We start from the raw sequence: 25989 nt of genomic DNA, 5'->3' as shown, positions 1-25989 counted from the left end.
TAGCACTCCCTGGCTTGCTGCTACCGATGGAGGTTAACCGGCGTGTCACAATGGGGCTAGGGAAATGGGGGGAAAGACCCTAGCATAGGCACATCCAATGGGCATAGGAAACCCAAGAAGCTCTATTCACAAAAGCCATGTTGTAGCGGGGTGGTCACCCACTCCCGGCCAGAAAGGGTTAAAAGCCAGCCCTTGAATAGGGCTGGGGTAGGGGGAAAAGCTGGGCTGATTGGGGGAGCAGCCTCAGCTGTAGCCATGGCCCCAATCAGGGCCCAACTGGCCCTTATAAGAGGGCAGTGGGCTAGGAGCAGACAGACACTCTCTCTCTCGCCTTTGGAGAGGGAGGGACTGGCTGCAGGATGCTGAGGAAGGGGCTGAGGGTGGAGCAGGGCTGGGGAAGGGCCAGGGAGCTCCAGGCCGCAGGCTGAACTAAGGGCCCACTCGAGGGTACTAGGGCTGCAGAGGATTGGGCTCAGTGATCTTTACGTGTTGAAGGGAGGGAGGCTGTCCAGTGCTTAGGCTGCTCGCTTTGGACTCAGGAGACGTGGGTTCAATTCCCTGACCCATCACCGACTTTCTTCTGTGCCTTGGGCAAGTCCCATAGTCTCTCTGTGCCTCAGTTCCCCATCTGTGCAATGAGGATAATCAGCCCTGTCTCTCACGGGGGCTGTGGAGACAAATACATTAAAGATGTTCAGATACAGTGGTAATGTGGGGAGGGCGTGAGTACTTTAGATGGACGGAATTAGCGAGGAGGGTTCTGTATGCCACGCAGGGGTAAGCCAAGCCTGGTTTTCCCAGCAGCCAAGTACAGGCAGAATGGAGCATTAAAAGGGGATAATCTCTGGCCTCTGGGAGGAGCCGTTCATTCAGTTCACAACACTTGTGTGTTTGTCGTGGCGGTCCTGTGTTACCCTCCGTAACCCCACCCTTCCACGAGTTAGCGATTTAACATGTAGCCGATTCGTACAGGATGCAGGCTCATAGCTGGGGCTTTATTAGCCTAATTATACATGTCATGTGATGATCAAGTCCATACAGGCCGCTCATGAAAGAAAACCCCTTGCTCCACGCCTTATCTCAGGGGTTTCAGGTTGGGAGGGATTTAGTCACAACAACAGAAGAGGGCAGAGACATGGAGTCCAATTCTCCTTGCCCTCCAGTTTGTCATGTTTTCAATCTACACCCCTGTAGCTGAGAGGAGAGGAGAACCAAGCCTGCTTTGTCTAACGGCTAAGGGTTCTGTGTCCTGCCTGCGGTCTGTGGAGCCCTGGCTCCGGCACTGCTCCGACAGAGGTCAGCGGGAGTTGGGCTTGTGCATCTGAACACCTCCACTTGAAGACCACGGGAGTCTTCCCATTGACTTCAGTGGGAGCTGGCTGGGGCCTTGAGTGAGGGCTGCAGGATTCGTCCCCAGGGTAGTGAGGCATCTCCTGGTCTGTACTGTAAAGGCAGATGGTGGGACGATCACCTTCTGGTAGGAGCCTACGTTCCAGCAGGAGCTGGCAGACAGTTACATGTCAGGCCCCGATTCTGCCAGGCACAGAATGTCACCACCTCGCCCTCACCTCTGGGGGAGCAGAGGGCGCTCAGCAGGCTTGGGCCCCTTGGTGACCCCAGGAGAAGGTTCCAGAAGTAATCTGGCAGCTAGAGGGAGCTGGATTAATGAGAGGGACAGAGGAGTTAAATCAATGAGGCCTTCAAACCAGGTTACAAGGGCCAAAAATCCTACATGTGCACCATGACTATTAGCCCAAATGCAGGACTGCAGCCAGGGATATAAACAACAAACGGGGTGAGCAGCGACCCAAGCCCTAATGGTCTGGCACCCATTTGAAAGACCACTTTTCCTCCTCAACTCCCACCACAGCTGCTGAGATCCACTGAGGTCTCTGGCTGCTGGTCCAGACCACACGCCCATTTAGGACCAGCTTTGGGATGTTGTCAGCTGAGGGCTTCAGCATGTAGAACTCGAGCAGAACCCTGTCCACCGGAAACCTGTGCATGGCCATCAGGAGACAACACAAGACCTAAAGGGTATTTAGGGTAAATGAGCCTCTAATGTATTTATTTCAGTTACAGGTTATCATCAAGGCTTAGGAGCTTCCAGTCACATCAAAGGGGAATGGATTTTATGAAGTGAGCTCTGGGATTTAGCTCAGGTGAATTTGTTGTTAAATTGAAATTCTTAGGCAGAATGAAATACCTAGGGCCGGCTTTTTCCTATTGCTCTCAACGGAAGCTGCTGGGGAGCACTGAGCAGTTTTGAAAATCAGGCCCCACTTTTGTGCGCTTGAGAACTTGTGAAAATCTTGACCCTTCCCTAATTCATTTGGCCAGAGTTATAACAACACAGTTGTGTGAGGCAAAAAAGTCAAGCTCCCTGGGAGGTTAAAGTAAGCAAGCAGACAACATTGCGGAATTGTGTCTGAAATCAAAAGCACATCTCTGATCTCTGTTTAAACAGGTTAGAGAAGCTTGGCTGAGATAGGGCTGCCTAAAAATAATACCTCTGACACCTTTGGGGTGTGTGTGTGTCTGAAAGCAAAACTAATTCTCTCTCCCTTCTGCTTCACTGGTTCTTCAATCCTTTGTTATTCACTAATTTAATTTTTTTTTTTTTGCTCCTACTTCAGAAACATTCCTGCTTGGGTAGTAGGTTCCAACATGGGGTTAGTGGGGTGGGAATTAAGGTGTTACTGTGGATTCAGGGATGTGTCATGTTTCACCATAGAGCAGAATGCCTTTCTTTAAGGTGGCTGTTATGAGGATCTTAGGGAAACACGCTAGGAGAGTTTGGGAGGCATGAGGAGAGATCTTCACGGAGCTGTAATGTTTCCTGACTCTCCAGTGCTAAGCCGGTCTCAGGCGTCGCAATGAACCTGCCCTGCCATACACAGGTCTGTCCCCAGTAGATGGCCAGGGTAAGCTTGGCATCCCTGGTGGGCTCTGAAAGGTGAGCTCACGTTAGTTTGTACAACAGCGAGTTGGCACGTTCCAATTTTATTTCTGCAAAAAAAATTGTCGAACGACACAAATTTCAGTGGAGATTCTCTCCCCCCCCCCCAGAATATTTCAGTGAAAATGAAAAGCAGATTTTGATTTTGAATTTTTTCAACAAAAATCGAGAATTTGGACTAAAGACATTTATTTTATTTGTTATTAACCTGAAACCACATTTTAAAAAAATAAAAAAACAGGTGACAAATTTCAACCAGCTACTTAATACTATGTAAGATATACCTACACCCCACTACTGTAGTAATCCTCTCAACCTCTCTGTGAGGTGGGGAAGTGCTATTGTCCCCATTTTATAGTTAGGGGAAACTGAGGCAGAGAAGTTAAGTGACTTGACTAAGATCACTTAGTGGGTGGGTGAGGTTCTGTGGTCTACAGTGTTCAGGAGGTCAGACTAGAAGATCATGATGGTCCCTTCTGGTCTTAGTCTATGGGTCTATTATGGTTACGTTGCTGAGATCACATGGGCAAAGGCTCGTGTGCAGCTTGGAGGAGCACTTTTAAAAAATAAAATTCAGTATTTTTGTTTGATGACCATGTAGCTACAGAAGTGAGCCTTGTTATTTATATTCCAGAAGCAACGTCAGGCCCCAACTGAGATCAGGGCCCCATTGTGGTAGGTACATAGTAAGAGTTACTCTTTGTGCCCACAGAATTTACAGTCTAATTAGGCAAGATGGACAAAGGGTAGGGATAGAGATCAAGGATGTGGCTTGTCACATGTCAGGTTAGTAGATAAGGTGGGACTAGAACTCAGGTCTTTTGAGTTTCAGTCCTGTGTCTTAGCCATCACACCACACCGCTTTTTCAGTGATGGAATGGGAATGCCGTGGCATATGAACTCTGGAAGAACAGTCTATGTTGTGAGAGGCAGTGTGGTCCACTGGCTATAGAACTCCACTGGGCGTCAGGAGACTCCTGGCTCTGCCACTGGCTTGCTGGGTGGCCCTTGGCAAGTCACTTCATCACTCTGTGCCTCAGTTTTCCTACCAGTAAAATGGGAATAAAAATACTTCAGCTTTGAGATCAATGAAGAAAAAGTGTTATATAAGAGCTTATTATTCTTACTATGGAGTGGAGTGGGGAAAAAAACATAGAGGAGGTTGTGGATGGAATTTACCATAATCAATGAACTTGTATTTCTGTTTTACATTAATTAATATTAAACTACCTGGGTTTCCCTTTCACGTAATAGAGTGGGAAAACTTTTTCCTGATTTTTCTCATTCTGATTCCTGTAAGAAAAAGCTTCAAAATATGGAGGAAGCTTTAGTCTCTGAGGAGACTGAAACCCCAAGCAGAATCACACTTCCTATTGGTTGTTTAGCACTGTTATTTTTTCCTCCAACACCCCATCCTCCCCGTTTATTGAGTCTAATAAAGACAGGATGTGTTGGTAACGAATTACAGCTGTAGGGAATCTCTTTGCCCTGCTACCGAACTGGGCAGCCAGGGTGTCTCCCAGGCAGCTGGCAAGCTCTCTGTCCCTACCCTGGTGAGCTGGCTTTGTTTCAAACCCAGACATACCCGTTAAGGGATGGGTGAGGAGGAAGCTGCCACCAATCCAGGGCAAGCCTCAGAGCTGCACTGGTAACACTAGCGAGACTAAGGCCTGTGGGCACAGACTCATGCAAGTTTGTGTACTTGAGCAGCTTCGCTGGACTCAATGAGACTAATTGTGTGATTCAAGTTAAGCCCATGTGTCAGTTCTTTGCAGGACCTGGACCTTAGCCTCTAAGCTGATAAGCACAGTCTAGGTAGGATGCGTTCTTACCCTTCCATCGTCAGCTCCTCCCTCCCCTTATCTACAGTCTTGCCACTACTGGTGCGAGAGTCTTCTCCCGTGCAGCTCCTGCCGCAGGCACAAGGAGTACTCGCTGTAGGGAAGATTGCAGAGTAGGCCTTGAAACTGTACAGTAGGAGTGTTTGTCTAGAGTCATTAAAGTGACAACACCCTAAGGGCATTTCTCTAGAAGTAGAACTGATATCAGGATTCATATCCGGTTATTTCATTAGGCTGAGCAACAAGAGTGTTTTTATAACACCACCACAGACCCCCCCTTAAAAAAACAGGCAGTGGGGGCACAGCTGAACCCTGACCATAATGGGGAATGTATTCAAAAGTGCCAAACAGGTGCCTAAGTCCCTTTATGAATCTGGCTAACTCCCATAGATATCAATGGAAATTAGGTGCCTAAATTCCTGTGAGGATCTGGACCTAAGCGATCTAGGTGCTTATGTTCCAGACACCTAAATCAGTTAGTCACTTTTGAAAAATGTACACACTGAATTTATTAATGTAGGGTGAAATTCTCTGACTTGTGTAATGCAGGATGTCAGAATAGATTGTATAATGGTCCCTTCTAGCATTAATCTATGAAAATATAGACAACTCCAGCATCTAATAGGATCTCATTTTCTTTCTTTATTTTGAATAATATTAAGGGTAGTTGGCATAGATTTTTTTTTTTACTGTTAATGCAAATAGGAAAGATTTTTAATCAGGTGCAGATAATAAAGTTGAAACATGATGGATGGAGGGGAACCTGGGAACAATAATCAGTAGCATGGAGCTCCCTAGACATTCTTAGATGTAAAGCAACACACAACAAACAATTGAATTACATTGAGGAGCAGCAATGTGGTAGACACTTGATGTGCATCTTAGTCAGGAGTGCATTTTTATGAGCGTTTGAAATAGATGTATGTATTTATTTGCATTGATGTGTTTATATGGCTTTACATATCAACTTAGACAGGAAAAATTGAATAAAATGTCTCAGGTCTGGGAAATGAGAGGAGATTATGAAAAGCAGATTTAATTCGGCACCGTTTTTTGATGTTTGTGGCACATTTCATCGTATTGCCGGAGACACCCAATTACACAGTTTGAAGAGTGATCAGCAAATGGGGTATCCATGGGAGAATATTAACTGTGGTCGGGGTTTTTTTATTCCCCTTCCCTACAGCAAATATTATGTATGCGTTATGGAAATGGATCAAAATACCACACAGGCTCTTATTATTGAGCTCTGAATCTCTGTCAAATAGTCTGATTTTAACTCTGACATTATATTTTTCTGGAACAAACCTGTCAGTAATTTTAGGGGACGGCTCTCCTGGCCTAAGCACCAGGTATGATTTCCTGGAACAGTAGATTCCAGTCTCAGTAGGGGTTGATTGAGACTTTGGCCTTACATAAACAGAGGCCCTGTCAGAGGACCCCATCACAGTGCAGTTGTTCTGCCACCAGGTTCCATCATGATCAAAATAGGAGTCGGAACCTGTATGTCTCTCAATAGCCACGCTGAAACCATGGATTGACCAAGACGTTAGCCCTCTTCCAGGGAAATGGTTACGGTCTAGCTGTACTGCAGCTTTTTAGTGTGTGCTACTTGAGTAGGGTGACCACATGTCCCGGTATTAGGGGCTTTGTCTTATATCCGCAATTACCACCCCCCCCCAAAAAAAGTGTCCCAATTTTTTACCCTTGCTCCTTGGTCACCCTATACCTGGGGCAGAAGACAACTGTGTTATAGCTAGAGTTGCTTGGGAATTGTTCAACGTTTTTTGTTCGAAAATGCCAGTTGGTCAAGACTGAAATTTTTTGTGCAAAAAGGTCTGTTTAGAAAAAAATGTTTTCCTCGGTGACCTTGGGCAAGTGGCATCACCGTTCTCTGCCTCAGTTTCCCCATATATAAAATGGAGATAATGATCCTGACTTATATAAAACCCTTTGAGATCTATGGATGAAAATGCTATAGGAGCTAGCTAGTAATTATTTATTATAACAATTTTTTGCATTTCTTTGCCAAAATTTCAATATCTTTTCTGAAAATTTCAAAATGTTTTGAAAATGAGAACAAAGATATTTGTGAAAGTTTGGTCGTCTTTTTTTTTTTTTAATTCAACAATAAAGTTTAATTGAAAACTTGAATGTTGGTAAATTTAGTCAGAAAAAGTTTGGAAAAATGAGTCTTTCCATTGAATTAATTGGGCATTTGGATTAAGTTTTTTAACTCACAAATAGGGTAGGTGTGTCACTGCTTGCTGCACACCATCTGTACATTTTTCACTGGCTAGATAGATTGGTCTCCTTGTCCAAATGAACCCGGTGTTAATAGCAGAGAAAGAGTTTTATAAAGATTTCTTCATCGCTTCCCTGAGACTTGCCACCAACCATCATTTGTTATTCTTCAGGCTAAACTGTGACTTTGCCTGGAACAAGAAAGAGCGCTGTGTTTTGCTGCCCTAGGAACAGATTTCTCCTTTACTCTGAGAGGCAAGTCCACTGAACCAGCCATGTACCTGGTGTAGCCTAAATGCGTTGGCACAATAAAGCTTTCTTGTCATTCAGCTGAAGAGACCTTGGTACATATGACCCCAGTGTGTTAAAAACAGTGATTCTGAGACATGGCAGCTGGAAATTTCCAGCTAGGTTGGTGTGATGGGGTGTACCAGCCCTTAAAGACTAAAGGCTGGGAGAGAAGACCCTGTCCCAGGGATGTCGGTGTAAGCAAGAGCTCAGGAGCTGCCCGAAACTGGAAGAGAAGAGGTGTTCCTGGGCAAAGGGGTAGTGGGATCGGAATACCATTTTGGCACTTAGAGAAACCAAAATGATACCCACCGCACAGCGTGACGTCGCATGCTGCCTCTTAGAACTGGCGCGTGCTGACCGAGGAAGGAAGGCAGAGCCGGAACGCTAGGCTTCTGCTAGATAGAATCAAGGCTCTGCAGTCAACTAGCACGGTGGAGATGGGCCCAAGCTATGGGGCTGCTAGAATGTTTGGGACACTGAGGACTATTTTGAATTACTTTGGGCTACTGACTCAGTTCCCAGGGATGGCTGATGACTACCCTGAGAGAGACCCACCGGCAGCCCCTCGCCCAGCTCACCTCCACCTCTGCTCTGTCTCCTCCCCTGAGTACGCCGCATGCCTGCTTTTCCCCCCTAACTCCCAGCACTTGTGCTGTGAAACAGCTGTTTCATGTGGCTGGGAGGGAGGGGAGAGGAGGAGGAATGTGGTGTGCTCGGGGAAGAGGCGGGGCCGGGGCAGGGATTTAGGGAAGGGGTCCAATAGGGGCAGGGAGGGGGCGGAGTTGGGGCAGGGACTTTGGGGAAGGGGTTGGAGTGGGGGCGGGGCAGAGGCAGGGAAAGGGTGGAGTCAGGGCAGGGCTGGGGGAAAGTTGGCGCCTATGATGATGGAGATTCCACAACCTCCCTAGGCAATTTGTGCCAGGGCGTAACCACCCTGACAGGAAGTTTTTCCTAATGTCCAACCTAAACCACCCTTGCTGCAATTTAAACCCATTGCTTCTTGTCCTGTCCTCAGAGGGTAAAGAGAACAATTTTTCTCCCTCCTCCTTGTAACAACCTTGGCATAATAATGATGATATTCAGCCAAAATCGCCACAAAGCCGGCGCAAAACAATTCAGGCTGCTCGCCATCTCTATTTCTGTCGATCTGCACAAATCACTTTTACTGAATGACTTGCGAGGGGCAAAAAAAAGCTTTCCTTGCATTTTTTTTATTAGCGGAGTATGAAAACAGGCACTAACTATACAGAAAGCAAGACTGGCACAAGTGGTACACAGTATCATGCGGCAGCTTTTTCAAAATGAATATAAACTCTTGGTTTTTCTTTTAACTATCAGAATAAATAAATATCATACACATGTTTGGGTTTGCAGAGAGTGACTTCTAAAGCACAAATTGTTACACTACAGCTTAATTTTACAGCAGTTTGCACAGTACATAACTTTGATTTTTTTTTCCCTTTAAAAGTCTTTGTTCCTTTGCAAGATATGTTTGACACACACATGGTTACACTTTGGTGCTAACGGGACAACTCTGGTCAGTAGCCAAACCGGCCATCAATACGGTTGGAGAAGAAATACTAAAAAAATTACTTTAAACTGCAAAGACACATCTAAACTTCAGCAGCATACGGCAGCCCTTCTCAATAGCTAGAAAGGTTATGAAAGGTGTGGCCATGAATTGTACACCACACATGAGATTAACTACCTGTGGGGTTAATTAATGTCTTCATAAAACAATTTACAAGTGGTTGTCTCACTGGGTGTGTAGTAGATCAGCTAGGCTGGAAAGATGGTCTATTTTGAGTATACTACAAATGTGATGTATTCTTAGGCAGGGTTTTGTTCTCAGTTACATAGATGTGAACCTGGCATTACTCCAGTGAAGGTGGTGGAATTACTCCAATTTTACACCAATACAACTGAGAGCAGAGTCTGGTTCCTCCTCCAGCTTTTATAAGTAATAACTGATTTCTCTCCATGCAGCTCTTAGCAACCAATAAGATTTCACGCAAGTGGCCAATCCTGAACTTTGTCAACGCTTTTGGGCATAAGTCAGCGCAGTTCCATTGGAGTCAATGGAGTTGCAACTCCTTTACAGGAGTGGAGAATTTGGCCCCTCCTTTTTAAATCAAGGTTGAAGCTGTCCCTTGGCGTACTGTGAAAAATCTAATGAATTGAGTGGCTCTGGTCATACAGTCAAGGACAAACCCGTGGATCTACAGAACATCTGTTGAATATACAGAATGTTAATTGTTACTGGGTTTGGTTTTGGATCTGATGGAGAATCCCTCTCAGTTGCTATAGTAGGATTCCTCCTCTCTTTCCCTAGCAGTCTATCAGTGTGCTTTTGATTCAGGTGTGAACCTCAGTCACTTAAGAAATAAATAGCTGTTTAGATGCATCAAACAACACAGGCTTTTTGTCTCATTCCCCAGTAAATTGTAAGGAATGGCAAAGAGGCACACAAGGGGTAAAAAAACCGAATACAGCTTGTATAACCAAAAGGAAAATTCTCTGAATTCACTAGTTTTGGCTGACTCTAATCTCACTGCACAGTTCTTATAATAAACCTTTATAGCATAGTGGTTTTGGTTTCCTTCATAAAGGTTTGTTTAGACCTTTTGCACATTGAACCCCAAGGACCATCTTTTTGTTTCCACTCTTTGCTAAAAGCTCTGTTGTGTCGATGAGAGTCTGATACACAGTGCTCAAGGGTAGAAAACAACTCCAAATTCCCCACTTATGTCCATGCCACTTGGGCGTTTCCTGATGCACAAGTTTGTTTGGCTGCCGTGGTTACAAGAACCTAGAACCGGCAGAAATTCTTCAGAAGTTGATGTAACATTTGCTTTTTTTCCAACCATCTGTAGACCTGGCTGAAATGTTTCAAATTGGAAATTCTGAAGTTTTGGGGGGAAAAAAATGCAGACAAAATTTGCAGCCCCTGCCCCTTTTAGTTCAAATCCAGGAATTTTAAAGATTGTTTAAATAAATCCCCTGCCTTTTCCCCTCCCAACCAGCACTAAAAGAACCTTCTATGGTAGCAGGCCTTACTCAGAATCAGCATTTCTTTTCTATGCAGCTAATTCTACATTCTTACTTAGAACAAAACTCCCACTGATTTCATTGGCCCCAGGACATTTTCCTTGCATAACAAGTCAGTCAATCTTACTGCAAACTCTTACTCTACATTGTATTAACCCTTTTACTCAGTATTTTTCTCAAGTGGGATCTGATCCTAATTCACAGGACGGGCTTGTACTTGGAAAATCTATTATGAACGCAAAATTGTAGGTTTTGGCCACATGTGGTGCAAAGGGAAGGTAATATGAGCAAAGCTGGGGGGTGAGGGGGAGAATCTCATGCACATTGACACAGGCTCCAGGTACATATTCTTTTCATGGCACATGTAAAATAGAAGTTGTGGAGATTCTGGAGGTCCTTGCCTGGTCGTCTGTAAGGAGCCAACATGTTCATTCCAACATTTATGCTATGTGTTTTGTCTGGGGAATGTTCTTCTCCCATTCACACTATTACATAACAATTAATTTTTGACAGTTTGCTGTGGACTACAGAACCCTGCTAAGTGAAACAACAACATTTCATTCAGCCCCAGAGTAGTGACACTCTCAGGGTGATGGTGGGAGAGGCGTAGAGTTTCTTTTCAGTGCACTAGTTCTGCTTGGAATACTAGGACAACAACTTGAAAGCAAGATAAAGATAAAGCACCGTCTAACTTGGGAGGTGCTATCTGCGCTGATCATTACACTGTCTTCTCCTTAAGTGACCTTTGGGCCTTACGTATCTGCACTACGTGTGATGTACACGTTGTGTATCACATCTAATGAGAACAAGAGATAAAATGGGGGAAATTGTGAACATTTAGAAATTTTGACCAGCTCTATGGCTGACTGAAAATGGTGGGGGTGAATTAAAGAGGGGGAAATCGTAAAAAAAAAAAAAAAATTCATTGAAAGTAAACAGTTTTGTTTTTGGAAATTCATCAAAACTTTGAAATTCAGACTAGCTTGGTTGGATGTAAGAGAAGATGGAACAAAGGATACCAGATTTTGCCAAACCAAAAAGAGGGGTGATTTGGAACAGGGTTCTAATGGATTTGAACACCTAAAATTCCTGGGAGCGGGATACATGATCTGTCTTCCCTATGTATTTATGGTTGCGGGCTACACTGACAAATTCAGCATAGACAGTCCTGGAAATAAACAAACATGTACCACATGGAAAGATTCTGCCCCAAAGAGTGATGAAGACTTGAAATTCTCTGACCCTGGATCAACTGCCGTTAGGATTAAAAGAAGACCAGGAGTTTTAATGGAGTGACACGAGCATAGAAGGGAAGGAACTCAGCGGTCAGAACAGGACCTGTATCTTGCATACCAATTTTATCTCTGGAGATCAATGGGATTAGATATGTAACATGATGCACATAGGGTTCAATGGATTGCTACACTGTGATTCTGGAAGGAATTTCCTCCTGAGGCAAGATGAGAAGAACCTCAGGGAAGTTTCTGCTTCCTCTGGTAGATTGAGGGAAGTTAACTGTAGCATCAGGTGCGTGTATCTGCCACACTCCATTTCCTGAGCTTGCTGAGGGCTACAGGCAGAGGTCGGGCATTGATAGATTTTGATCCTTGTAATCTTCTATGGTGTGTTTCTATATCCGCTAGTGTAACAAGATTAGTGTCCTGACCTGCAAAGGGATGTCACTGACTCATCATACCATAGCAGAATTGAATGTCATGTCACTTAGGCCACCCTTCTCGATGTCTCACTCTATCACCCTTCCTGGGCAAAACTTAGCCTTGGGTGCTTCAAATGCTTTTCAGTGGCTCGGCTGTATTAAAACCATCTTTACGCCTGCTCACCATCATCCTTAGGGCAGTAGGAGATAGGGAGGAGAGGAAACAAACAGGTAATAAAATGAAATAAAATGAAAGCTCATATTTGGTGTCAGTGGTATTGGGTGGCAGGGCAGGCACCCAAGTGCTATAAAATATAAAGACTGGGATTTTCAAGAAGGCCTCAGGTAGAAGGTGTCAATATGGTTTGGGTTCTTTGCAGATCCCAGACAAAATACCCGTTATAGGGCTGCATCTTGCAGCATTGGTGACGTGCATAATCCTGTCAACCACTCGAGCTGAATGAACATTTTCCATCAAAACATTTGACGGAACTGAAATGTACACAAACTTATTTCCACGTTTGTTGAAAATGTGTCTTCAGTTTTTGTTGACATTTTTCAAAGAGGAGGAGGAAAATCATTTCCCAACCAGGTCTGGTCACCACTGGGAACTCACCAAGAGAGACTTTTAGCAGAACAGCTTGAGAGAGACAGTTGTAGTCGAGCGGGTTGTATTCTTTTTTCCACATTTAGAGAAGTAAGTTGGCCATTATCCTCTGTGCTAGTGTAATCACTTTGGTAATGGGACAGAGCTAGGCAAAACAGAAGTCAGTAAAAGCTTTTAGTTCATCAGATACCCATGTTATATGTGTGTGTGTATATATCTCACACACACACACACACACACACACACACACACACACACACACTAATCACATACAGGCCCGATTTTAGCTGGTGTGAATGGGCATAGTTCCATTAACAGTATCGGCGAGGATAATTTTGATTCAGATCTTCAACATCCCACTGGGTTGCGGGATGTCTGGATCTGGGATTTTGGTTTCGCCTTCTCTCGAGAGGAATGGCCATTTGCAAAATTGAGATCCACATCTGGGCTTGGATTTAAGTCATATCCTAAGCTCAAGAGCGTTCAGATCTGGGTATTGGTTCAGGCCCACCTCTAGCCTATCCGTATTCATTCTCTGCTCAGTCAGTTTCTGAGACAAGCAGGGGAGCCCTCAGGGTTTGTGGTCTGAGGACAGAATTTGGCATGGAGACAGTTTTCCTAAACACAGCTTGAATTAATCACGGTTTTGATGAACCGCCACATAATGCAAATGGTGTATGAACGCAGCAGGAGTTCATACCAACTTTTTATTGTTCTTTGTTGTCCAAGTTAGACCAAAATGCTTTTTTTACACATCATTTATAAATAGCAGAGTGTACACTTCAGTGAAGAACAAAGATGCAGCAATCTCAGTAAAAGTCTTGTGAATTTAACAAAATCTAGTGCTTTCATTTTTCCTCGCTCTCTAACCAGCAGAGCCCGGTGGCAAATTCTTTGTCCTCTGTCTTCAAAGAAGTGCTTAAAAAAAAAAAAAAGTTCCTACTGACGGGAAGTGCTTTAACAGGAACCAACCCTTTACATCATTCCCTGGCGTTTGCAGGATTGGTTTTCACGGAGAACTGGAGAAGATATGATAATGGCATTCAGAATCTTTTCTCTGAATTCCTCTTGCTAGACTCATTCAGAACTCTGGCCAAAGAAGCACCTCCCGCTCAGAGCTTGCGGGGGGGGGGGGTTTGGATTGTAATTTTGATTCTAGCTACTACAAGTATAAATCTGAAAGAAAGGGGGAGGGAGGAAAGAGAGCAAAATGCTCCATAATTCTGCATAAGGCAACACAGACAGCAACACACAAGTGAAGGATGTTCTCAACAATAGAATCTATATACAGTACGAAACTGGGGCGGGGGACTAGGTTTTCCAGAGAACAAAACAAAACAAAAATCACAGTCGGCACATTATCACAGTATCAACGAAAGAGGGATCTTTCTGGACATTACAGTTTTAACTCCTCGGTCCTCAGGAGTGTTTAACATCTAAGTACATGCCCTCTTTCCTTCCTTATTTAATACTTCAGTGGAAGTGGGGCCAGTAGCAGTACCTGACGTGAACATGGAGCTAGTGAAGAAGTAAAGGATTTAAAGAATCCCCCGAAAGGGAGCACCTTGATCTAGGTGGAGAGGAGAGCTGTGCATTTACAAAAGAGCCACACGTTTAGTGCCAGCGGAAGGTGCCTTCTCTTGCAGCCGACAGTAGGGTGGGGGTGCCCCTGCTGCCTTGCGGTCAGTTTGGTAAGGTGTCGAGTCCGAGGGAGGCAGCGTGCTGCTTTGCCCGGAGCCTTAGATTCTCAATACTTGTCGTTTTACTGTTCAGGGTAGGGAGGGAGCTAGACGCCTGCAAGATGGGTGAAGACCAGACCTGCTGGGCATGGGAGAGTGACTGGTAATACGACTGACAGTGGAGAGAGCTGAGGGGCGCCATGTTGACATTCATGCCCAAGTAGGGCATGGCAGTTGGGGTCCCCATTTCAAAGGAGGAGTAATGGACCAAGTTGTTAGTGGCGGCCATGTGCTGGCGAAATTGCTCCTGGAGACGGAAGAGGCTCAGAGGCGAGGAGGAGTAGGAGTGAGTCTGAGACATGCCGCTGCTGGAGGAAGGCGTCACCGTGGCACTGATGGGAGAGTCTGCGTTAGAAGACAAGAGGTAGGGAGGGGGGTTAGACATATGTTGCCGCTGAATAGAACCATCTCCCTAAGGAGGGTGATGGCTGAGGAAGGCAGCTGGTTTACAGAGAAGGAGGAAGGAGAGGGGTGCTGTGGACCTTTTATACAGAGTAAGTTCTCCGGAGCATGGACGGCACATTTGGGTGCTAATTAACCAGAAGCCAAATTGCAGCAAGGGTGTTGATGGATGAATTATCTGTACCAGCGTTCCTGTAACTGCCTCCCCTGATCCTTTCCAAGCAAGGCTCAGACAAGGCCATGGAAAGCGACAGAGTGGGGCTATTATTGTGAAGACCCAAACAGAACCAGAATGGAGAACTGATCTTTCCATACTGGCTGTTCAGAGGAGATCTTGTTTGCTGAGTCCATGGTGGAGAAACCTAAGCAAGCAAGATTGGGGCCCTATAATACTCATCCAAACAGCAGATTCGAGCCACCTTTTCTCAAAATACAAGAATGGGAGGGGTGCGGGGTGGTGGGGATGTCATTCAAGGAAATTGAAAAGTGACCAATTTAAATCTGACCAAAAAGGAAATACTTTTCCCACAGAAGGCACAAATTGGCCTGCGGAACTCATTGCCACAAGATATATCTGAAGCCGAGAGATAAACAGGAGTCCCAAAAGAACTGAACATTTAAAAGCAATAATAATAATTAATAATAAATAATTTGGAAGAGGCATACACTCTCATGCTTCGTGTTATAAGCCAATCTCTAACTGACGGACACTTGGAAGAAATTTGCCATGGGCAGATTCTTCTAGAGCTGCCCGCTGCAAGAGCTGGCCACCATCAGAGTCAAGATTAGATGGCTCACTAGTTGGATACAGTCTGTCAATGTCTACGTTTCCCCAGTAAGGGCCATCTCTGTATCCCTGTGGCCTTCCACTTCATTCTTGAGAGGGTTTACACGCGAGTGGGATGGATGTGTTTGTTCTGTGTTTAGTGAGGAAATGCATTGGCCAGGCATGAGCAAACCTGCCACTGTCGTCTCTGGAGAGAATAGGCCTGGTTGTCTGTCTTGTAGGTTTTGTGGTGTATTCCCAACAAGCTCTTGGAGGGCTAGGATTTGACCCCTTTCTGACCCTTTGCAAGCCATTACAGTCCATCAGGAGAGGAGATTCTGATTCCGCACTATGAACTATTTCTGTGCTAAACTTGTTGGTGATGTTTGCCCTACTGGGTCACACGCAACTGGCATCTACCTCATTAAAGTGCCTGGCGGACCGGGCTTGTGAGAGGGAGCCAGGTTTTTTAGCAAGTGTGTGATCCCCAGAGGGCATTTAGACTCTTATGCAATGGGGAAGTGTGTGCCCAGTATGCCTGTGAACGGCATGCTGTCACCGAGCAGTGTTCTTCTGTTCTCATCTAATCTAACAGGGGGATCTCAGCCCTCTCTGTGCTGGGACCCCATGTTACAACAGAGGACCTCCCTGCATCCTGTCTAGCCATAAAGAAAGGAAGAATGGTCATCACACACCTGGACCAGTTTGCTTCCCTCCCAGGGGATTGTGACCTCCCCCTTCCAGGCTGGGAGAAGCCCATGAGGGAGGGCATGTCATACTGTACTAGCCAATGCTCAGCCTCTGGCTCCCATTCTGGCCCCGAGACCAGGCCTCCACACGCGCATTGGCCCTCACCTGCTTTCGGACTGGCTCTCTTGCAGTTCAGAGCCTTGCTCTCCGCGCCGGGACCTTTGTCCGCTTTGGACTCCTCCAAGGGGTTCTTAAAGTCCTCCTCTCTGTCCGTCTGGTCCTCTGCTGCGGACTCGCTGGCCGACTGCTCCGACAAGGTGAGGCTGAGCTCCGTGCTCACTTCGCTCGGCTGGCTCTGTGGCTTGTCTGTATCCGGGGCGGAAGTCTGGCTTTCCAGCACAAGCGCGTCTGTCTTCCCCTCGCTGTGGCTCCCTTCGGAGTCCTTTTGCTTCTGCAGCTGCTCCTTCTGGAGGCTGCGCTGTTTCTTCCGGAATTTGGCTCTTCGGTTCTTAAACCAAACCTTTATCCCGCAAACAGCCACAGGGAGACAGGATAAAAACCCCAGTTAATGCAAAAATCAAAAAGTCAAATAGACTGGGATTTTGAAGAGAACCCAAGGTATGTAGGCAACCAAATTCCACTGTATTTCAATGGAATTTGGGTGCCTAATTCCTTTAGGTGCTTTTAAAATCCCCAGACTTGATGCTGCTTCTTTAAGAAAACACAGCTCTGTCAAGGGGAAAAAAAAAATCTGTCACCCATAGACCTGAGATATTAAATAGGTAGAAGCAACAAAGACAGCATGACCACTTCTTCAGATGCATCTGAAGAAGTGGGTAATGCTGCAGAACGTCTGTTAGTCTATAAGGTGCCACAGGATTCTTTGTTGCTTTTACAGATCCAGACTAACACGGCTACCCCTCTGATAAATAGGTAGAGAGCACAATGTTCTGCTAGCTTTCTAAAAACAGCTTGTTAATTTGTACCAAAACCATATAGAAACAGTCAGAATAAGTCATATTATAGAGGACATACATATGTGTTAATTACTGCCAACACTTTAGATTATTTGACTTGAATGATTAGCTGAATGGACTTAAATAACAACCACCACCTCTTATGTAGTGCTTTTCAGTTCAGTAGATCTCAGAGCTCTTTACAATGGAGGTCTATAGCCTTATCCTCATTTTACAGATTGGGAAACTGAGGCACAGAGGGGGGAAGTGACTTGCACAAGGTCACCTAACAGGCCAGTGGCAGAGCTGGGACTAGAACCCACATGTCCTGAGTCTCAGTGCTCTGTACATTAGAATACTCTAGAGTCTCTAGACTGTAAGCTGTTTGGGGCATGAACTATGTGTGTGCGCATCCGTGCATAGTAACTAGCAGTAATACCTTGATCCCTGAGTGTGGACTCTAAGGGTACGTCTACACTATCCGCTGGATCGGCGGGTAGAGATCAATCTATCGGGGATCGATTTATTGAGTCTAGTGTAGACGCAATAAAATGGATCCCCGAGCGCTCGCCCGTCGACTCTGGTACTCCACTGCTGCGAGAGGTGCAAGCGGAGTCGGAGTGGGAGCAATGCACACACCGCGGTAAGTCAACCTAAATACGTCAACTTTGGCTACGCTATTCTCGCCACCTCCCACTGTAGACCAGGGCTCATTGCTACCACAAAACAAGATGATAAATTTTGCAATTTAACTGACTTCATTATGTATGTTGTATACAAGCCCTCTCTGTGAGGAATGCAGCTCTGTTGTGGTATTGTGTTGTTTCGTGACGGTACTGGGAACCAGATCTCGAGTGGTTCATACCCTTGCTGGGCCAAATATGTATCATCTGTGTGATGCAATGTCTCACATTAAGATATTTGGGCTAATCCTTTAAAGCTGTACAGCAAGGTAGTATCTGGTATCACAGGACATTTGACGCCAGTATGCCAGGTCAGGTCGTGAAGGAAGTTTCCTTGGTGGGAATCGAACCAGTAATCCTTAGGAGCAAAGTCAAAGGTTCTTACTCTTAAGTTACAGGAAAATATCCAATTGCTAATACTAGTATAATGTGTGTGTGTGTGTGTGTCCCCTTTTCAACATACTATCCCAATGTAACTCAATTTGGGAATAAATTCAGAAGGAGGAGACAACCGGCTCAAGATTGTATGGCGTAGATTCCAAAGCCCGAAGGGACCATTGTGACCATCTAGTCTGATCTTATGTATAGCTCAGGCTGCAGAACTTCACGCAAATAATTCCTAGAGCAGATCTTTGAGGGAAAAACATCCAATCTTAGTTTATAAATCAAGGATAGCGAATCCACCACAACTTTTGGTAAATTGTTCCAATGGTTAATTACTCTTATCATCAAGAATTTACGCCTTATTTAGTCAGACTGTGTCTACCTTCAACTTCCAGCCTTGGATCATGTTATATCTTTTTCTGCTAGACTGAAATCTCATGTCCCCTTCCCATTTTTCCCAGTTGAGTCTGGCCTGCTATGTAGCTCCTTAAACCCATACTGAGCAGGCACCCATAATATCAGTAAGTCATGCAGCACATTAGTATTTGTAGGTGAAAAATTATTTTCCCATCCCACAAGAATTTGAGAGTTCGAAGAATATTTTTACCTCAAATTGTGACAAAAAGTCAAGCTCAAATTTTCACGAACAAAAAATAAATTCAGCTCAGGTCAATCAAAATGAGGTTTTCTTTTGACAATTCTGTTTTTATTTTGATTTTGTCCTTTCTGTTTTCCTTTTTTAAAATGTAAGTTTCTCAACTTTTTAAAATGTAAGTTTTAATGGTTAATTACTCTTATCATCAAGAATTTACGCCTTATTTAGTCAGACTTGAGGTTTTCTTTTGACAATTCTGTTTTTATTTTGATTTTGTCCTTTCTGTTTTCTCAACTTTTTAAAATGTAAGTTTCTCAACTTTTTAAAATGTAAGTTCCAATGGTTAATTACTCTTATCATCAAGAATTTACGCCTTATTTAGTCAGACTTATTTAGTTGTCTACCTTCAACTTCCAGCCTTGGATCATGTTATATCTTTTTCTGCTAGACTGAAATCTCATGTCCCCTTCCCATTTTTCCCAATTGAGTCTGGCCTGCTATGTAGCTCCTTAAACCCATACTGAGCAGGCACCCATAATATCAGTAAGTCATGCAGCACATTAGTATTTGTAGGTGAAAAATTATTTTCCCATCCCACAAGAATTTGAGAGTTCGAAGAATATTTTTACCTCAAATTGTGACAAAAAGTCAAGCTCAAATTTTCACGAACAAAAAATAAATTCAGCTCAGGTCAATCAAAATGAGGTTTTCTTTTGACAATTCTGTTTTTATTTTGATTTTGTCCTTTCTGTTTTCCTTTTTTAAAATGTAAGTTTCTCAACAAGAGTAATGTTGATCCAAAACCCAGAACTTTTTAATTTTTTGTTGTTTTGAAAATGTTCCATTTTGACAATTTCTAAGCTCCTTTTTAAAAAAAATTCAAACTGAGAAACTCCTCAAAAACCAACCACCTCCTTCAAATAATTTCAGTTCTGATTAATTGGCATTTTACACTGCAAAAAGTTTTGTGAAAAAATTCCTGACCAGCTCTACTTATTTGTTTCACTGGAGGAGAACAGAAACTGTTGGACCAGATGGTCTGAGACGTTATAAATATTGACATTGTTGGGAGGGAACAGCTGGAATTACTTGTGCTCCCAGACCTCTGAGGATGCCAGAGAAAAAGTCATATAAGTAAATAAATAAATAAGTAGACTTTTGTGGCCATTTCTAAGATTTCCCCCAAAGAGATTTAGAATCACAAATGAAAGCCAGGGCTACCCTCAGACAACACAAACCCTCAAAAATGTGTGTGTGGATTCAGTTTCTGTTGCAGCTCCCTCAGTCTGAAGCAAAGATTTAAGTCCATTTTTTGCTGCAGAGAAAACTCTCCTCTGGTTACTATGAAACCATTTTGAAAGAACTACAGATCAGGCCAACCCAGTGGGCCCGCTTCGTATCTCTCTTAAATAGCCCTATTAGAGCAAACAAGGTAGAACGCTCATACCTGTACTCTGGCTTCCGGTAGGTTGGTGCACATGGCCAGTCGTTCCCGCATCACCACATCTGGATAGTGAGTCTTCTGGAAAGTCTTCTCCAGGGCTTCCAGTTGTTGGGCGGTGAAGGCTGTGCGGCTTCTCCTCTGTTTGCGATGCTGGGATCCATAACGGGCCTCCAAAATGATGTCTTGAAATGTACAGCCGTTGGAAGACAAGAAAAGTGGCCAATTTAATTATTGGAATTTGCATGTTGACATCTGAAATCAGGCCCCAAACAAACAAGGAGGTGGGGATTGTGGCCTAAAGGTGGAGCAGTTCTCCCAGTGGCCCTGATCTTGTTCTCATTGAAGTCCAACTAGCTTCAATTCTGCAGTCAGGCTCTGTGTCAATTAATGGGGTGAGGACGTGTAAATCATAAAACAGCTGCCTCTGGTTTTGTTTTGGGTTTTTTGGGGGGTCCAACTGTTAGAAGGCACATTGCTGTCAGGATTAGAAGTCACTTTGGCTCCTGTTGTGTGTCTCATATAGCTTATCACAGTCCTCAAAACACTAAATTGGAGAGGCAGACTTTAAGGTCATGGGCCCGGATTCAGGAAAACACATACACATATGCTTAAGTCCCACTGATTTCAATGCACAGGCTTAAGTGCTTTTCTAAATAGGGATGCTTTAGTGAAAGTAGGCCTGTACATTCCCATCCTCTCAACTCTCCCCACATCAACCCACGTTCTTTGGCAGGGTAACAAGTCTTGTGGATAGAGGGAACATGGTAGATGTGATATATCTTGACTTTAGTAAGTCTTTTGATACTGTCTCACCTGATCTTCTCATAAACAAGCTAGGGAAATGCAACCTAGATGGAGTTACTATAAGGTGGGTGCAGAACTGGTTGGGAAACTGTTCCCAGAGAGTAGTTGTTAGTGGTTCACACTCAAGCAGGAAGGGCATATCGAGTGGGGTCCCGTAGGGATCAGTTCTGGGTTCTGTTCTGTTCAATATCTTCATCAGTGATTTAGATAATGGCATAGAGAGGACACTTATCAAGTTTGTGAACGATACCAAGCTGGGAGGGGTTGCAAGTGCTTTGGAGGATAGGATTAAAATTCAAAATGATCTGGACAAACTGGAGAAATGGTGTAAAGCAGGGGTCGGCAATCTTTGGCATGCGGCTCGCCAGGGTAAGCACCCTGGTGGGCCGGGCCAGTTTGTTTACCTGCCGCGTCCACAGGTTCTGCCGATCGCGACTCCCACTGGCCACGGTTCACCACTCCAAGCCAATAGGGGCTGTGGGAAGTGGCACGGGCCGAGGGATGTGCTGGCCGCGGCTTCTCGCTGCCCCCATTGGCCTGGAGCGGCGAACCGTAGCCAGTGGGAGCCGCGATCGGCCGAACCTGTGGATGCAGCAGGTAAACAAACTGGCCCAACCCGCCAGGGTGCTTACCCTGGTGAGCTGCGTGCCAGAGGTTGCCAACCCCTGGTCTAAGGTAAATAGGGTGAAATTCAATAAGGACAAATGCAAAATACGCCACTTAGGAAGGAACAATCAGTTGCACACATACAGAATGGGAAATGACTATCTAGGAAGGAGCACTGCGGAAGGGGATCTGGGGGTCATAGTGGATCACAAGCTAAATATGAGTCAACAGTGTAACGCTGTTGCAAAAAAAAGCAAACATCATTCTGGGATGTATTAGTAGGAGTGTTGTAAGCAAGACACAAGAAGTAATTCTTCCACTCTACTCCGCGCTGATTAGGCCTCAAGTGGAGTATTGTGTCCAGTTTTGGGTGCCACATTTCAGAAAAGATGTGGACAAATTGGAGAAAGTCCAGAGAAGAGCAACAAAAATAACTAAAGGTCTAGAAAACATGACTTATGAGAGAAGACTGAAAAAACTGGGTTTGTTTAGTCTGGAGAAGAGAAGACTGAGAGGGGACATGAGAACAGTTTTTAAATACATAAAAGGTTGTTATAAGGAGGAGGGAGAAAACCTTAACCTCTGAGGATAGGACAAGAAGCAGTGGACTTAAATTGCAGCAAGGGCGGTTTCTGTTGGACATTAGGAAAAACTTCCTATCAGGGTGGTTAAGCACTGGAATAAATTGCCTAGTGAGGTTGTGGAGACTCCATGACTGGAGATTTTTAAGAGCAGGTTGGACAAACACCTGGCAGGGATGGTCTAGATAATTACTTAGCCCTGCCATGAGTGCAGGGGACTGGACTAGATGACCTCACGAGGTTCCTTCCAGTCCTATGATTCTATGTCACAGCAGTCATACAAGACCAACAGGGTGCTGATGGGGAAGATGTAACCCAGCTAATTGGACTTGATGCAAAAGATGGATCTTAAAGGGACCCCATGTCAACTTAGGTGTGACCCAAATTTGAGATTTTAATGGTTCTTTATAGAAGGCTGACAGTTTTCTAGACAATTTCAAGGACAAAAGGGGTTTAACTTTTATAACCTGGTCTCCTTTTTTAGCATCCACGTTTTAGATGACTAGAGTAACTGTATATATATATAGAGAGAGAGAGAGAGAGAGAGACCGACCGACCGACCGACCGGGTCCTGAAGGGCTTACTTTTTAAATAGACAAGACACACAAAGAATGGGAGGGGAAACTGAAGTGACTTGCCGAAGTTCAGTGACAGAACCAGATCTCCTGAGTACCAGTCCGGAGCCCTAGTCACTGACCACCCTTCCATTCCGGCAGATGAGCTAGTTACGTGTCTCAAAGATACAAATTATGCCTTCAGTTCATTTGTGCCCACAAAATTAGGGATGCAAAAAATCAAGTACGGGCTGTAAAAAATCAGGCTTCCCGATTCTGCCACTAAAAGCTCACAATACACAAGAAGGGTTTACGAAACCCCTGGTTTTAGGGTTAGTTTTTGAAAAGTCAATGAAAAATAGGCTGTTTTTATTTTCAATTCTGCAATATTGTGAACCCAAACCCGACACTGTGGTAGCGCGTGGGGATCTGAGCTAAATGGCGCAGTAGCGATTCACGGTCTAAGATGAAGTGCAAAAGAAGTAAACGAAGAGCCCGAATGAGAAATGCATTTGATTTTTTTTTTCCTGTTTAAATTCCAGCTCTAATAGTCTATGGCATCATTTTAATACAGCTAAGAATGCGACCGTTCAGACAGAGGGAATGGACACACTAGAAAGCAAACCTAATTTTACACAGCCAGAGTAAGGCTCTTGTTTTGTGGGCATTGCTTTTTATGTGAGCTTTTGTTGCATGTCCCATGGCATGAATGTAAACAATAAAACAAAGCGGGCTGTCAGGCCAATCCCAGAACCACACAGTTTGGTTCCAAATATGTTTGCTAACGAGCGTAGCAAATCAGCTTTGTGCTATTTGAATATTCCAGTTCCAAACTTCCAGCTGTTTCATTCTAGGCCAGATTCGACGATGCTTCCCCAGACTGTTGCCAAAGTGAGAGTGGTTTTGGTGACCCAGGGAATGCTCAGTCAGGCTAAAAGTTTCCAGAAGAATACAAAACAAAGAGACCTCTGCATTCAAGGAAGCAATGAGTTATTAGATACCAGTAATACAGCCACTTTTGTAGGAGAAGGCAGGAAGTATCCTTTATGCATTCAGAAATAGCTCACACTGCTGCCTGGCTGCTTTCCTAAGGAAAGGAATATTCTTTCAGGACAAGAAATCCCGAAAATATGTTTTAAAGTCCCATGGCATCTAGCTTCAATACATCAAGTATCAAAACCAAGCAGGAGAGATCGTGGTTTAACATCTACCGGCTGGAATATTCCCAACATTCCACAGTGGAGGTTAAACCTGCCAGTTTCTCAGAGGTGGTGGTTCAAATATTTAATTTGGCTGCTAACAAGGATCTAGACAACAATTATTTCAATGCTTTAACTAGGTTTTCAGGTTCAGTTCAAGAAGGAGATTATGAATCGCAGGTGAGGCTTTGCAGTTACAACCTGAAACCTCTGTTTTCCAATGTAAGGTTGTTTGCTTTTGTGCTGGCTTATTCCGACTGTCCCTGGAAGGCAAGTGTGATCTATAACCATGCACTAAAAGAGAGTCAGCGGTAACAAAATGTGAACTAAGTAATCGCGTTAGGAGCCTGCTTGCTTCAGTGTAAACTGAAGCCAGGTCCCCTTTGCTGCTCGCCAGATTGGTGGAAGGTATATTTGGATCAGAAGAGGACAGCTTGACTAATTTACTGAAATTATCCAGATTGGTTCTCTTTGTTAACAAAAGGTTAAGATAAAATAAGTAGCCAGAAACCAACTTGAATCTTTGCTCTGAATAGTAGTGAAAGGAGTCTGAAAAGCTTCCTCCGGCCCCCGCTGTTTTCAGCCACCTCTGTGTTTTCCTGGTTGTTTATGGCTCGGGCCAGAAATGTAAAACCACAGCACATGAGCTCAGCTGTTTTCTTGGGATTTCCTGATCAGAAGCCTTCCAAGAGATCCTCATTCTGTGTGTTACAGTAGCATCTTGAGGCCCCCACGTTCACTCTGTGCTGTATAAACACCTAGTGAAACAGTCCCTGTCTCCAGCCGCTTACAAGCTAAGTAGACAAAGGGTAAGAGGTGAAAGAGGCCCACAAAAGGGAAGGTGACTTGCCCAAGGTCACGGAATCAGGCCTCCTGACTCCCAACCCTTTGCCCTATTCAGGGGTGAAAGTGGGCCGGTACAGCGTCCCGGTAAGAAGCCGGTACCGACTTGTACCCACCCAACATTAACATCACTGCACCTTTTGCCCCTCCTCGCAGGCCGCCAATGGGGGGACAAAAGGGGCAGCTGCCCCGGGGCTGCCGATTTAAAAGGGCCCAGGGCTCCCAACTGCCACTACCATGGCAGTGGCTGGAGCCCCAAGCCCTTTTAAATCGCCGCTGGAGCCCCAGGCGGTGAGGATGGGCTGGCTGGGGGAGGCTGACCCCCAACCTCGCCCCTTCTGCCTGAGTCCCTGCCCCTTCCAGGGGCTCGGAGCCAGGTCCCCATACCGGTAAGAATTTAATATTACTTTCACCCCTGGCCAGATTTCAGAACCCCTGCCCTATTCACTAGGCCACACCACCCCCTGAGAGATCTGTCCCTCGTTTATACGCTCAAGGAGCAGGGAAACACCCAGATGCTTATCCAAAGCTCTTGAGATTCATCTTCATCCAATCCTAGTTGATCAGTGAGTTCTGACAGTCAGCTGGAGATTGCCCAGATTTACTTACATCTTAGCAACTAATTTTTCATACGCTTTTGCAACACAGGTCGGGATGCAATTGCCCTCCAGCTGCTGCTCAGCAAGATCTGCCTTTCCAGGCCGAACCCGTTAGATTGTGAACTCTTCAGAGCAGGGCCCCCTAGCTACCGCCACATCAGGGCATTATTATTTCTGTCCAGCCTTTATATTGCCGTCGCAAGCGAGTGATCTCCAATGAGTCAGAGCCTGCATTGTGCACACACTACGCAGTCCCTGGCCCACAGGGGACGGCTGCTTGTCTGCTGCCCTTGCTAACTCTGACCCGCGCCTCCCGACCGTCCTCTTGTCAAGCCAAGAAGGGGGGTGTCTTGCACTGCTTAGCTCTCCTTCCAGTATTTCACAGTGCTGTCAATCGATGCAGCACTTTACAAAGGCTAGAGGGCGACATGGTCTCTTTTCCAAAGCTGTTACACTCTGACGTAGATGTGCCAAACCCTAGGGTGACAGATTGGGCA

The 25989-nt window shown here is 44.9% G+C and overlaps 1 protein-coding gene and 1 long non-coding RNA gene across 4 annotated transcripts in view; one reads left to right on the top strand and one right to left on the bottom strand.

Moving 5' to 3' along the window:
- The window catches only part of LOC120371161, a 108961-nt gene that overhangs the window by 19896 nt on the left and 63076 nt on the right, over positions 1-25989 (top strand). The window contains exon 1 of one of the 2 annotated variants that reach the window (XR_005584176.1): positions 24107-24230. The exons of the other annotated variant lie outside the window; for it this stretch is intronic. This is a non-coding gene — a long non-coding RNA (uncharacterized LOC120371161). Of the gene's footprint in view, positions 1-24106; positions 24231-25989 lie in introns of those variants that run through there. 2 annotated transcript variants of the gene reach the window in all.
- DMBX1 (diencephalon/mesencephalon homeobox 1) overlaps positions 12893-25989 on the bottom strand; it is a 33245-nt gene continuing 20148 nt past the window's right edge. The window contains exons 3-5 of one of the 2 annotated variants that reach the window (XM_039486740.1): positions 20310-20488; positions 16410-16764; positions 12893-14731 (exon numbers count right to left, since the gene is read on the bottom strand). In XM_039486740.1, coding sequence (XP_039342674.1) covers positions 14331-14731; positions 16410-16764; positions 20310-20488 — 935 coding nt within the window. In that variant the 3' untranslated portion in view covers positions 12893-14330. Of the gene's footprint in view, positions 14732-16409; positions 16765-20309; positions 20505-25989 lie in introns of both variants that reach the window. The other variant, XM_039486739.1, reaches the window with a different exon arrangement.

The sequence above is a fragment of the Mauremys reevesii genome, linkage group 8 (assembly GCF_016161935.1).
Source record: "Mauremys reevesii isolate NIE-2019 linkage group 8, ASM1616193v1, whole genome shotgun sequence".
NCBI lineage: Eukaryota > Metazoa > Chordata > Testudines > Geoemydidae > Mauremys > Mauremys reevesii.
The sequence above is the reverse complement of the archived record's forward strand: the minus strand, read 5'-3'. Positions and strand labels throughout refer to the sequence as shown.